The 14421-nt window shown below is 42.3% G+C and overlaps 1 protein-coding gene across 1 annotated transcript in view; it reads left to right on the forward strand.

Moving 5' to 3' along the window:
* Positions 1–14421, forward strand: part of rnf217 (ring finger protein 217) — a 112141-nt gene that overhangs the window by 59066 nt on the left and 38654 nt on the right. The window contains exons 2-3 of the mRNA XM_078212809.1: positions 954–1187; positions 11058–11222. Of these exons, the coding sequence (XP_078068935.1) occupies positions 954–1187; positions 11058–11222 (399 nt within the window). The remainder of the gene's footprint in view (positions 1–953; positions 1188–11057; positions 11223–14421) is intronic.

Here is a 14421-nt window from a genome sequence, read left to right on the forward strand (position 1 = left end):
GCAGAGGAGATTTACAAGGATGTTGCCTGGATTGGGGGGCATGCCTTATGAGAATAGGTTGAGGGAGCTTGGTCTCTTCTCCCTGGAGAGACGAAGGATGAGAGGTGACCTGATAGAGGTTTACAAGATGTTGAGAGGTCTGGATAGGGTAGACTCTCAGAGGCTATTTCCAAGGGCTGAAATGGTTGCTACGAGAGGACACAGGTTTAAGGTGCTGGGGGGTAGGTACAGAGGAGATGTCAGGGGTAAGTTTTTCACTCAGAGGGTGGTGGGTGAGTGGAATCGGCTGACGTCGGTGGTGGTGGAGGCAAACTCGTTGGGGTCTTTTAAGAGACTTCTGGATGAGTACATGGGATTTAATGGGATTGAGGGCTATAGATAGGCCTAGAGGTAGGGATATGATCAGCGCAACTTGTGGGCCGAAGGGCCTGTTTGTGCTGTGGTTTTCTATGTTCTATGTTCTAACTCTCTCAGACCATTGTCTGTTCAGTGACCAAGAACTATATTACTAACTTTGCTAATATTACTAACCTGAAAAAAACAGTTCAGCATGTTCTTTTATGTATGCATTTACATGAGCTCATTATCTGCATCAAAGGGTATTTTAAAGCCAACAAGATCTGATGGGAATGTCAACTTTAATATTAAAAATCTGTTTAATGTGTTCCCAGACGGCGCATTGTAGCAAGCTTTGCTTTGTGCTGGTTACAGTCAAGCTATAATGTCCCAGTTTGCCTGTCACTATTTTACCTGCCACTATTTTACCTGTCACTATTCAAGTTGACTGACCTGTCACTTTATAATCAAGTGGGTGCTGCAAGGATAATTTCATTTGCTATCAGTACAAATTGTGTAGCATTACAGGCCTACCGTTTTCAGCCATTTACTTTCTTACAGTGCTGAGCTCTGTTTATAAATATATCCTTTCAATCCAATGTCTTATCTACGTGCAGGTGCAGCTGGGAAGAGCAGAGATAAAATGCCCCATTACAGAATGCAGCAAATACCTGGAGGAAAGCACTGTCATCTCCAATCTGCCTCGTGACGATATTGTCAAGTACAGTTACTTCCTGGAGCTCAGCAGGGTGGATTCCAGCACTAAACCGTGTCCACAGTGCAAGCATTTCACTACTTTCAGACGGAAGAGCAACATTCCAACCCCTACAAAAACAGAGAACAAGTTCAAAGTGAGCACCATTCTCTCAAATTCTGCCCTAGCTCTTTATAGGATTAGAATCAAGAGTTTAGTGATTAAATAGAAGAGCTCTGCTGTAGATTGCTGGTAAGTTCAGCCAAAATGTTTTGGCAAAACTATTTTAAGAATAAAGTTCAACTGATGGGTGAAGCTTGATTTGGTGTGTTCGAGGAATGGTTCCGAATAAGAGTGTAAAGGGCTGGATTCTTAAATGTAATACCCTGCGTTTGAAACTGTAAATTCTTTCGTGGCCATTTCCTTCGAAAGAATAGTGGTGCTTGAGAAATTTTTAATGGTTTCCGGAAGGGTGTTTGGCAAATAAGTGAAAAGGCTGGTTGGCAATCAAGAAATTTCTTCATTTGAGTCAAACTAGAGCTTCTATGGTGATATCTCCATGCTAGAGCATGTTGCCTTCCTGACTGAAGGGTATATTCTAGTACAACTTTTGCGGAAAAGAAATTGTTGCAAATGAAAAAATAGTTATCCAAGAGGTGGATTTTTGGTTCAGCTTCAGCTAAAGCAATCAAGAAAGAAGTCCAATAACACAGTTCAATAAGCTAAAAAGAACTATGGTCAGATTTATTTATTACAAGGGAAATCATGTATATTTTTTCAACAGATGTTTAATTTGAAAATCTGATGTGCTTCTCAACGGAAGAAAATTGGCAATAAATTAGACCAGAATGCAAAAAGAAGTTTTGGGAGCAGGTAGAGATCATTTGGCCAAAGAGCCAGGAGTCTCATCAGGTAAATGAATTGGTACTGCAAGGATAATTTCATTTGCTATCAGTACAAGTTGTGTAGTGTAGCAGGCCTATCAAATGAAATTAGTCTTGTGAGTCTTGGGGCCGGATTTTTAGAGTTGGGTTAACTCCGGAGATCTGTTTTTAAAGATTTCAAGATTCCTAGTGCCTGCAGTTTCTGCAAGCATTGGATAAAGGTACAGGTAGTAAACTCTTGCACCTGTGCTCCTAAAATGGCCAGTAATTGTGGAGCGGAAATCTTGTACACAATGGTCATGGTTCCCCTCCCCACACCTCCAGCCACTCTGCAGATTTTGTGGAATTGGGCCAGTTTCTCGATGACACGTAAGAACATAAGAAATAGGAGCAAGAGTGGGCCATCTAGCCCCTCGAGCCTGCCCCGCCATTCAATAAGATCATGGCTGATCTGAAGTGGATCAGTTCCACTTACCCGCCTGATCCCTATAACCCCTAATTCCCTTACCGATCAGGAATCCATCTATCCATGATTTAAACATATTCAACGAGGTAGCCTCCACCACTTCAGTGGACAGAGAATTCCAGAGATTCACCACCCTCTGAGAGAAGAAGTTCGTCCTCAACTCTGTCCTAAACTGACCCCCCTTTATTTTGAGGCTGTGCCCTCTAGTTCTAGTTTCCTTTCTAAGTGGAAAGAATCTCTCCATCTCTACCCTATCCAGCCCCTTCATTATCTTATAGGTCTCTATAAGATCTCCCCTCAGCCTTCTAAATTCCAACGAGTACAAACCCAATCTGCTCAGTCCCTCATAATATCTCCGGCTTGGGTCACTGTCTGTGTGGAGTTTGCACATTCTCCTCGTGTCTGCGTGGGTTTCCTCCGGGTGCTCCGGTTTCCTCCCACAGTCCAAAGATGTGCGGGGTAAGTTGATTAGCCACGCTAAAAATTGCCCCTTAGTGTCCTGAGATGCGTAGGTTAGAGGGATTAGCGGGTAAAATATGTAGGGATGGGGGTAGGGCCTGGGTGGGATTGTGGTCAGCGCAGACTCGATGGGCTGAATGGCCTCTTTCTGTACTGTAGGGTTTCTATGATGACATCTATGATAATCAACACCCCGCATCTCTGGTATCAACCTGGTGAACCTTCTCTGCACTCCCTCCAAGGCCAATATATCCTTCCCGCAAATAAGGGGACCAATACTGCACACAGTATTCCAGCTGCAGCCTCACCAATGCCCTGTACAGATGCAGCAAGACATCTCTGCTTTTATATTCTATCCCCCTTGCAATATAGGCCAACATCCCATTTGCCTTCTTGATCACCTGTTGCACCTGCAGACTGGGTTTTTGCGTCTCATGCACAAGGACCCCCAGGTCCCTCTGCACAGCAGCATGTTGTAATTTCTTTCCATTTAGATAATCCAATTTGCTATTATTTCTTCCAAAGTGAATAACCTCGCATTTGTTAACGTTATACTCCACGTCTCACAACATTCATGAACCCTGGTCAATGCATCTTTATTGTGTCTTGCACTGGACCCAGTTGCAGATTGGCTTCCATCTTATTTGGCGAGACCGTCTTATGTTGCAAAGTTGTGAAGCTTGCAGGAGTCGGTGATTCTTGGAGTCTCGCTAAACTGTCACTACAGATATGTGAGAGCCCCAACAGTTCTGTCTTAACAGACTTGGGTTAGTATTGGTTATTCTCCCTGAATGAGTCTGGAACCAATTATGGTCACACCCGATATCCTTGTCACTACCCACCAGCATCCCTCCCTGGAAATGTTAACTGTTTCTCTCTCCACAGATGCTGCCAAATCTGCTGAGTTTATCCAGCATTTTCTGTTTTTATTTTAGATTTCCAGCATCTGCAGTATTTTGCTTTTATTTATGCAGACGCACGTGTGTGTACGCAAAAAACTTACTGATGCTCCTCGGGGTAAGTTGAAATGATGATTGGTCCCACCCCCCCACAAACTCCCTGGATCATCCTAGCCTGAGTATACTAGTCATAATGTGGAGATGCCGGCGTTGGACTGGGGTAAACAGTAAAAAGTCTAACAACACCAGGTTAAAGTCCAACAGGTTTATTTGGTAGCAAAAGCCACGAGCTTTCAGAACTGGCTGTCCCTTCGTCAGGTGGGTGGGAGTTCTGATCACAAACAGGGCACAAAGACACAAACTCAATTTACATGAATAATGATTGGAATGTGAGTCTTTAGAGTCTTAAAGGTACAGACAATGTGAGTGGAGGGAGCATTAAGCACAGGTTAAAGAGATGTGTATTGTCTCCAGACAGGCCAGGTAGTGAGATTTTGCAAGCCCAAGCAGGTTGTGGGGGTTACAGATAGTGTGACATGAACCCAATATCCTGGTTGAGGCCGTCCTCGTGTGCGGAACCTGGCTATCAGTCTCTGCTCAGTGACTCTGCGCTGTCGTGTGTCATGAAGGCCGCCTTGGAGAACGCTTACCTGGAGATCAGAGGCTGAATGCCCGTGACCGCTGAAGTGCCCCCCAACAGGAAGAGAACGGTCTTGCCTGGTAATTGTCGAGCGGTGTTCATTCATCCGTTGTCATAGCGTCTGCATGGTTTCCCCAGTGTTAGACTTCTTACTGTACTAGTCATAACCATAGCAGTCTACTACTGCTCTGAGTAAGAACTGATTCAGCACGGAGCATGTATCTGTACGGCTCAGTACACACTGCACAATGTAGTTATTGACAGCCATTAGGGAAGTTCCAAAGTCTATAAAAGGGTTGGGTGACCAAATAAGTGGAACACTTTGGGATTTAATCAATGCAGTAGCAGGGAAAATTAACATGCTGATTGTAAAATTCAGATACAATTGTTCCCCAATTTAATTAAAATGGGTTGATTTCTCTAAAATAGTGCAAAAAAGAATTCTAGACACATGCATTAATCAGGAGAGTATCAGAGGAAATTAAGCTCCATTAAGCAAGTAAGTATTTTAAATTTTCGAAGTAGTTATTCTCATAGTTGACTTACAGGCCTAGATTTCCCCTAGGCCCTCCCGGCAATTTTCCGTGGATTTAGACATCTCTCCCCTGCGCCCACTTACAATTGTGTGCACTTTCATCCATTTCCTGTTATTTTAAAGGTGCTGGTTCTCTGGGCGGGGGGGGAGGACTGAGATTTGTCTTTTTCACCAAGGCCTGTACATTAGAGTCGGCCTGGCCTAACACCACTAAATTCCACTCCCATTCTGGCATGTCTCCTTGATAACAGCCGTGAAGCCCACTTTCGAAATTCTAATGACCCTAAGGCTGGAAATGTGTCTGTTTCAGAGCACGTCTCCATAACGGGTGGAAATTTTGTCTGCCTATCCCCAATAAAGATGTTCAATTTTGAGTATGTAAAATTTTGAAAACTAGCTGAAATTCAGTAGTGTTACCTCATGCTGTTTGCTAGATTAGTTGAGGATAATGCTGCCAATTATGTTAAAAAGATTAAATGATTGCTTGACTTGCAGGAATGTCTGTCTAGTTTTTAAAAAATTATTTTCATTGATTTTTCAAAAACAGATGAGTGGTGGGCAACCAAAGAACAGTACGATGACACAGCTCCTCCCACTTCCCAGCCAAAAACTGTGCAAAACAGAAAAAAAACACAATTTAAATTAACAGTAATTAATTCTTTAAAGTAACAAACATAAGGCTGCCATTTATGATAAAATTTCACAGTGGATGTTCGTATGGTATATTTAATCTTCTCCAAAGAAAAAAGACATTAAGTCTTCTAACCAGGATTAAGCAGTGGGTGGCTTGGGGGAACCTCCAAGTTGATGTAATCCACCTATGGGGCTATCAATGAAGTAAATGCAATGACGTCTGCCTTAATCTTAGTGAGACGGGACACTAAATATATCCATCAAAGGACATGGTTGCATGTCAAAATCTAGAATTTTGGTGAGTGTCAAAGGAGGATGACATTCAATTTTCCAATTCTTGTTCCAGTTTTCTTTTCATATATGTTCCACAAAAGGACCATTTTGAGGGTCTCCAATAGTACTGATGGGCGAAGGATCAGATTTATTTCTTTTCATAAAAACATCTATACTGGTGGATATAGATTTGCAAAAATCTTTGTCAGACAGTAAGATTGTGTTAAATCTCCAAGGAGACAGCTTTAGTTTTGGCCTAAACGTCAGGTCGCAGGAGTATGGCACGTGGTCTGATATAACAATGGTAGAATTGTCAGCTGTTTTAACTATGGGAAGAAGATCTCTCGAAGAAAAAGTAGTCAATGTGTAAGTAAGCATGGTAGAAATGAGAGAAGTACAAAAAATCCATTGTGGCTGGGTGAAGGAAACACAAAGGGGCAACATAACCCATTTGAGTCATAAGTATGGAGAGATGTCTGGACGTGCCAGAAGAGGAGAAAGACTTTGGACTATGACACAGTGTAGATCCTCTCCAAAAATAAAATGTGGCTGTCTAGATTCGGAAGGGAGGATAGAAGCGATGTAATCAATTTAGTATCATCCTAGTTAGGGGCATAAACATTCACCAACACTACAGGGGTTTGTAAAAGTGTGCGACTAGCTATTTTATAATGTCCTCCAGGATCTGAAATCATGTCTAAGGAGAGGGCTATATTCTTTTGTTAATCAAGATTGTCATTCCCCCCCAGCTTTACCATTAAAGTTGGAATGAAACACCTGGTCAACCCATGCTTTCCATAATCTGGTGTGATCATTAGCATGAGGGTGTGTCTCCTGAAGGAATGCAATACCAGTGTTAAGGTTCTTGAGATATGAAAACATTTGGAATGTCTTACTGGGCTATCCAATCCCCTGACACTCCATGTAACTGGTCTGATTGAGAGCCCTGTGCCACCCTGACCACCTGAGCCAGTCATACATGTAGGAAGATTTTACAAACGGAACAATAAAATGAATGGAAAAGAAAACGACTTCAAGAGGATCCAGTATACCACGAGAATGGCCAAGTACAAGAATGTTCTTGGTTACTGTCAGCATAAATAATCCCCCCCACCCGCATCCATCCCTAAAGCAATCACCACACTCCCAAACCATCGGAACAAAAACCAAACGGTGTGGTAATAAAGCATTAACTAAATAAAATGTAAATCAAATTCTAAGCTCATCATTATAAAGAAGATGAACAGCAGCTATTCCCTCTTGCATAGCACCCATTAACTAACTAAACCTCGTTCGTGAGACATGACTGAAAAATATGAACTACTTTATGCGTATGCCATTGAAAAGTTGCTTATTATAGCCGCATAGTAAGAGCTCTAATGCATTCAAACGTGGCCTTAGTTTTGAGCATCTTAAGTGGCCAATACAAGTGGCTAAGCAAATGATAACCCAAAACAACACCAAAAACTTATCAATCTCATGGCTAGCTCAGTAATTAAACTAATCTAACATTTTAACATAATTTGGGGTAGCCAAATATCTTGACCCCAGCTGAAAGAATCAGCCAAGTTGGCGATATGCAGCATTGAATTGCCATGGTAATATAAATCTTAAAAGTCCAATGCTGTCATTCCTAATAGCTGGAGTACGGTCTGGGATGAGAAACTGGTCCACCGATCCACATTCAACAGGTCCATCTTTAGTGACCCTGAGTGCAAACAACAATGACCAGGAATTGAAAAGACATAGTTTCCAATCAGTACTCAAGTAAATTCTACCAAGGCACCCAGCGGTTAACCAGTCAAGAATTAAGTATATGCTACTGAAGGAAAGACTCCATCTTGCCTGTTGTGTCAAAGAAGTGATCTTCCATAGAATCCCTATAGTGTAGAAGGAGGCCATTCAGCCCATCCAGACTGCATTGATTCTCCCAAAGAGCATTTTACCCAACCCCCTCACTTCTCCACCCCCTCCCCCCGCCCCCATCCTCATAACTCCATACATTTAGTATGGCTAATCCACCTAACGTACACAACTTTGGACAGTGGGAGGAAACCCATGCAGACACTGGGAAAATGTGCAAATTCCACAAGACAGTCACCCAAGGCTGAAACCTGGGTCCCTGGCGCTGTGAAGCAGCAGTGCTAGCCCCTGTGCTACCCAGCTTATTCCTTTCTTATACAGCGTGGACTTGATGTTGATAAATGCTGCACGCCTCCTTGCCAGATCTGCACTCCTGTCCTGGTAAAACCTGTTTAGGTGGTCTTGATAATTGACATCGCGGTGCTCCCTTGCCCACTGAAAAACAAGCTTCTTTGTCGCGATAGAACCATACTGCAATGGCTCGCAGGGGACCCGCCTGGGCATGGTTTACGTCAAAGGGACAGTGAGATCTGTCTAGCTCTGGGGGATTTGGGGAAAGTCTCCTCGACCACCACCTTTTGAGTAAATCGACATAAACTGAGTTGGGGTTCAGCCCTCGGTCTTTTCTGGTCGTCCAACGATGCGTAGGTTTTGTCATTATGACTGGTTTTCCAAGTCACTGACTTTGACCTGCAGCAACACGTTCACCTTAATTACCACAGTCAGCTTGGACTCCAGCATTTAGACCCTGTCGCTGTGGTCCGAGGGCTGTCTTGATGTCGGTAAGGGTGTTGGCATGAGGATTAGCAGATAGACGAATGGTGTTGGAGGAGGACCAAATTGGACCCAACAGTTCTTCCAATGAATTTTTCAGCCCCAGAGCTGAACTTTGTCGGGATTTGTCGAGCTCAGTGACAAGAATTTTGCCTCTGGTTTCAGTCATCAAAGGCTTGAGGGAGCTGGTTACCATTTTAACTGAAGCCGTCTCGGCAGGCGTGCCCTTCTCATTTGATTGTTTTTTTTCCCGCCTGTGTGCTTTAAATTCCGAGGCATATTTCAATAAACTTGGTACCTGAGTATTTAGGTTAGTTTTTGCAGTAGCAAATAAAAAATACATCGCCATAGTAAAAAGTAGTGTGAAAACAATCGTCTGGAGAAACACCGTGTACGCTTCCTCTACATTGCTCAACCAGAAGTTAGGAATGTCTAGTTAAGGATAGTTCAGTGTTCAAGTAAAGGAAGGGTTTCTGAAGTGTAATGGCTGATGTGGTATTCCTTTGGAAAGTACAGGATCATAGAATCCCTAAGGAAGCAGGCCCATCAAGCCTGCTTCCACAATTCCACCCAGGCCCTATTCCCGTAACCCCACATATTTACCCTAGCTAGTCCCCTGACACTAGGGTCAATTTAGTATGGCCAGTCAATCTAAGCTGCACATGTTTGGACTGTGGGAGGAAACTGGAGCATCCGGAGGAAACCCACGCAGACTTGGGGAGAACTTGCAAACTCCACACAGTGACCCGAAGCCGGAATTGAACCTGGGTCCCTGGTGCTGCGAGGCAGCAATGCTAGCCACTGTGCCGCAGGACCTCTTGCCAGTTGCAAAAACTATTGCCTTCTAATCACCACTGTTTTTAAATATCTATCCAAGTTTCCAACAAAGGTTTCTGTTCTGTCTATTTTTTCTACCCTCTGTGTGCTAGCTCTTTATGAGCTTTTGGATTTGTTCCTTTGGAATCTCAAAGTACATTATTAAAGCTTGATTTACCTATTCTCTTAAGATTCTTACTGTTGGAGCAATATGCCCTCCTAATCATCATCTCCAGAGTAAGCAATCTCAATCTCTACAATTTATTTTCATAGCTTAGTCAATATAAGACATTTATCCATTTGGTTCTTCTTTTCTTTGACACCTAGGCCAGGCTTTCTTCGCTGTGGTATGACTACCAGAATTGTATGCACTTTATCTTTCTGCCTGGGTAGTCCAAGATTTAGCTAGCTTTTCATTGTGCACAACAGCTACTTTCATTAAAAATAAGCATGTTTGCCCAATGAAATCTTGCTGTAATGCATTGTCAATTTGAAGCAGTGCTTCAGTAAACTATTTGGGAATGCATAGAGCTCTTTTGGTTGAAAGGATCATTCTGTACACTGCACTTCAAGTGGGGATGTCAGTGGTCCTAGTGAGTAACGACTCATCAGTGACCTGTATCTAAGTCATGACAATTACAGAAAATGATATTGAATGGAACTAAGTCAGTTTTAGTTCCGTTCAGAAGCTTGCCTTCTAATCCATGCCTTCCAACCTTGTGGACCAACTGGGGGTTCATGGGGCATCACATTTAAAATAAACAACAAAAATGTCTAGAAACTAAAGTAAGAAAACGGATTACTCAGCTCATCTGCCATCCTAATACCCTAATGTTGTATATTTTCCTTTCAATTAGCCAGCTATCTATCCTGTTCTTAATTGTCGGCACAGTCTCTACTTCACACTGTAACTCTGGTATTGCAATTAACCGTGTCTAATTCTCCGTGGACCAAAGTTTTTCCTGCTATTTTTCTCTAACCCATTATTTTAAATGTTGTTGTCGAAGCTGATCCATTCCCCTGCACACACTCCATCACTGCATAATCCCCTCTGCTCATGGGAGCACTCCCAAATCTGAATATAATCAGGTGGAATTTTCTCATGTTTTAACTAAGTGTCAACTCGGGCGGGTGATGCAGTGTGCTGCCCGCCGGCTTTACCTGCCATATCATTTGAAACTTAGTTTTATAAAATGTTGGAGGCGGGTCCCACGACGTCACGCTGGTACTCTGAATGAGCCCGCGCCACCAGCAACCTCAACTTTCAAGAGATCGGGGTGCCTTTTTAAAGAAAATGTGACGTCATGTGGGTGTGTGGGGGAGAGAGGGAGAATCCCTATGTCGAGGGACGACACATTGGGGAGGCACGATAAGTATGTAGTACTGGGATTCTCAACCTTTCATAGTGAGAACCCCATTTGGTCACTGGGGACAATCGAGTGGGGAAATCCTGCTTGGGTGAAAGATGTTTTGGGACTCCCCCTCAATTGTTTGTCCCACTGCCATTCCCACATGCCGAAAATGAGGATGGAATGCTCCCCCCATTATGTTTTCGTGTGTTCCGACTGACTTTTTTTAAACTGTAAAGTCCCCCCTTCCGAGTTATGTCAGGACCAGATTTAGAGGATACTAAGAGCTTGATATGCCAGGCAGAGCAGATTTAATGTTCATTTTAAAGGTCATGCTTGTAGCTCTGATTCTTCCTTGGGAAACGTTTTGAAATCTTCCCTTCTCCCTTCCTTACAGTGTGATTGTTCTAATATATTGTGTGCCTTGATCTTGCAGATTCAGTGTCCAGTTTGCCAATTTGTTTGGTGCTTTAAGTGCCACGCCCCTTGGCATGATGGCTTAAACTGTAAAGAATATAGAAAGGGGGATAAGCTGTTACGTCACTGGGCCAGTGAAGTTGAACATGGGCAAAGAAATGCTCAGAAATGCCCAAAATGCAAGGTGAGTTTAAAACTAGACTAATTCTCCATGTGTTGTATGAACTGTGCACAAAATATTGGGTCATTTTTCAAATTGTCTGCAGTTCATTAACTGTGCACCATGGTTTTGTAGAGTGAAGGAGTGACATCTTAGCCTGAAGTTTCTGCTCTGTTGTGCTTTTTTCGGTGCAACTGACCCAAAGGATCACAATTTTATGTACAAATGACATCTAGCTTCTCAGCATATGCCCTATCAAGCCCTCTCAAAATTTTGTATTGAAATGTGTTCACCTCTCCTTCCAAGTTCCAGAGAGAGTGAAGGCACATGCTACTCAGTCTCTCTCCATGAAAACCCCATTCATCTCAAGAATCGATCTAGTGAACTGAGGTAAGTATATCTTTCCTTGGGTAAGGAAACAAGATCAAGTCTGCTACACCATTTAATAAGATCTGAAAGGAACCTCAAATCTATTTCCCACTTACCCTATATACCCCAATTGCCCCTTATAACCTATCACCCCTGTCCTTTACTTACCGAGAATCAATCCACCTTTGCCTTAAATATATTCAAAGATTTTGCTTCTACTGCTTTTTCAGGAAGAGAATTCCAAAGACTCACGACCCTCTAGGAGAAAATGTTTGCCTCGTCTCTGTTTTAAATGGATGACCCTAAGGGGAGGTGATGGCCTAGTGGTATTTATTGCTAGCCTATTAATCTAGAAACTCAGCTCATGTTCTGGGGACCTAGTTTTGAATCCCACCATGGCAGATGGTTGAATTTAAATTCAATAAAAAATATCTGGAATTAAGGATTAAATGATGATTATTAAACCATTGTCGATTGTTGTGAAAACCCACCTGGTTCACTAATGTCCTTAAAGGAAGGAAATCTGCTGTCCTTATCTAGTCTGGCCTACATGTGACTCTAGAGCCACAGCAATGTGGTTGACTCTCAACTGCCCTCCAAGCGCAAGTAGGGTTGGGCAATAATTGCTGGCTAATCAGTGACGCTCATGCTCCACGAATGAATTTTTTAAAAAATGCCTTTTGCAATCCATGCACTAAGACACACACGTCCCTCTGAAAACTCCGACCACTTAGATAATATGTCACTCTTATTCTTCCTGCCAAAATGGACAATTTCACAATTTTCCCACTTCCTATTCCATTTGCCATATCTTTGACCATTCATTTGACCTATACGTATTTTTTGGAGCCTCTTTGTCCTTTTCACAACTTGCTTTCATGCTATCTTTGTGTCATCAGTAAATTTAGCAGCCATCCATCCATTCATCCAAGTCATTTTTGTAAACTGTTGAGATCCCAGCACTGATCCCTGTGCCACACCACTCGTTACATCTTGCCAACATGAAAAAGACCCATTTATGCCAATTCTCTGCTTTCTGGTAGCCAATGTGTTAACCCCATAACATGAGTTTTTATTTTCCACAATAACCTGTGATGTGGCACCTTATCAAATACCTTCTAGAAATCTTGGTACAGTACATCCACCAGCTCCCCTTCCTCAAGGTACTTCGTCAAAAAACTCCAATAACACTATATCCCTTTCACAAATTATGTGGACGCTGCCTAATTTCCTTGAACTTATCCAAGTCCCTTGCTATAACCTCTCTAATAATAGTTTCTAACATTTTCCCTATGACAAATATTAAGCTAACAGGCCTGTCGTTTTCCAGTTTTTATATCCCTCCATTTTTGAATAATGAAATTATGATTGCCATCTTCCAGTTTTCCCGAATCTAGGGAATTTTGGAAAATTAAAACTAATTAATCAATTATCTCACCTGTCACTTCTTTTAAGACTCTAGGATGAAGTCCATCAGGACCCGAGATCTTATCGGCCCACAGCTCCAACAATTTACTCAGTACCACTTCTCTGTTAATTGTAATTTTCCTGAGTTCCCCCTTCCCTTCCATTTCCTGATTTATAGCTGCTTCTAGGATGTTACTTGTATCTTAACATAAGAACTAGGAGCAGGAGTAGGCCATCTGGCCCCTCGAGCTTGCTCCACCATTCAATAAGATCATGGCTGATCTTTTCATGGACTCGGCTCCACTTACCCGCCTGCTCACCATAACCCTTAATTCCTTTTCTGTTCAAAAATTTATCTATCCTTACCTTAAAAACATTCAATGAGGTAGCCTCAACTGCTTCACTGGGCAGGGCATTCCACAGATTCACAACCCTTTGTATGAAGAAGTTCCTCCTCAACTCAGTCCTAAATCTGCTTCCCCTTATTTTGAGGCTATGCCGTCTAGTTCTAGTTTCATCCGCCAGTGGAAACAACTTCCCTGCTTCTATCTTATCTATTCCCTTCATAATCTTGTATGTTTCTATAAGATCTCCCCTCATTCTTCTGAATTCCAATGAGTATAGCCCCAGTCTACTCCGTCTCTCCTCATAAGCCAACCCTCTCAACTCCGGAATCAACCTAGTGAATCTCCTCTGCACCCCCTCCAGTGCCAGTATATCCTTTCTCAAGTAAGGATAATCAGTCTTCGCTATCTTGTATAGTGAAGACTGATGGTAAATACCTGTTCCATTAATCTGCCATTTTCTTGTTTTGCATTATCAATCCTCCAGATTCACTTTCTGTAGGAGCAACACTCACTTTGGTAATTTGTTTTTTTTTAAAGTAGTTGTTTTATATTTCTGGTTAGCTTTCTCTTGTACTCTACTTCTTCCCTCCATATTAATCGTTTAGTCATCCTTTGCTGTTCCTTTATATTCTGTCCAATATTCTGACCTTCCACTTAATTTTGCACAGTTATATGCTTTTCCTTAAAGTTTGATACTACCTTTAACCTTGCTAGTTAACCATGGATCCGTCCCTTGGACTTTTTTCTTGCCTGTTGGAATGTATCTATTCTGTGTATTCAGAAAGACCCCTTGAATGGCTGTCACTGCATCTCCATTAACCTATCCCTTAACTTAATTTGCCACATTAGTCAGTTCTACTTGCATGCCTTCATAATTGCCCTTATTTAACTTTAAAAACATAGTCTCAGACCCACTCCTCTCTCCCTCAAACTAATGTAAAATGTAATATTGTCATTGTGGCAATCTTCATTATGAAATCATTAATCCGATCTCATTGCCCAATAGCGGGTCTAGTATAGTCGGCTCCCTGGTTGGTTTAAGAACATGCTATTCTAAGAATCTGTCCTGGAAAAACATTCTATGAACTCCTCATCTAGGT

Source organism: Mustelus asterias, chromosome 5, assembly GCF_964213995.1.
Source record: "Mustelus asterias chromosome 5, sMusAst1.hap1.1, whole genome shotgun sequence".
In the NCBI taxonomy this organism is placed as follows: domain Eukaryota; kingdom Metazoa; phylum Chordata; class Chondrichthyes; order Carcharhiniformes; family Triakidae; genus Mustelus; species Mustelus asterias.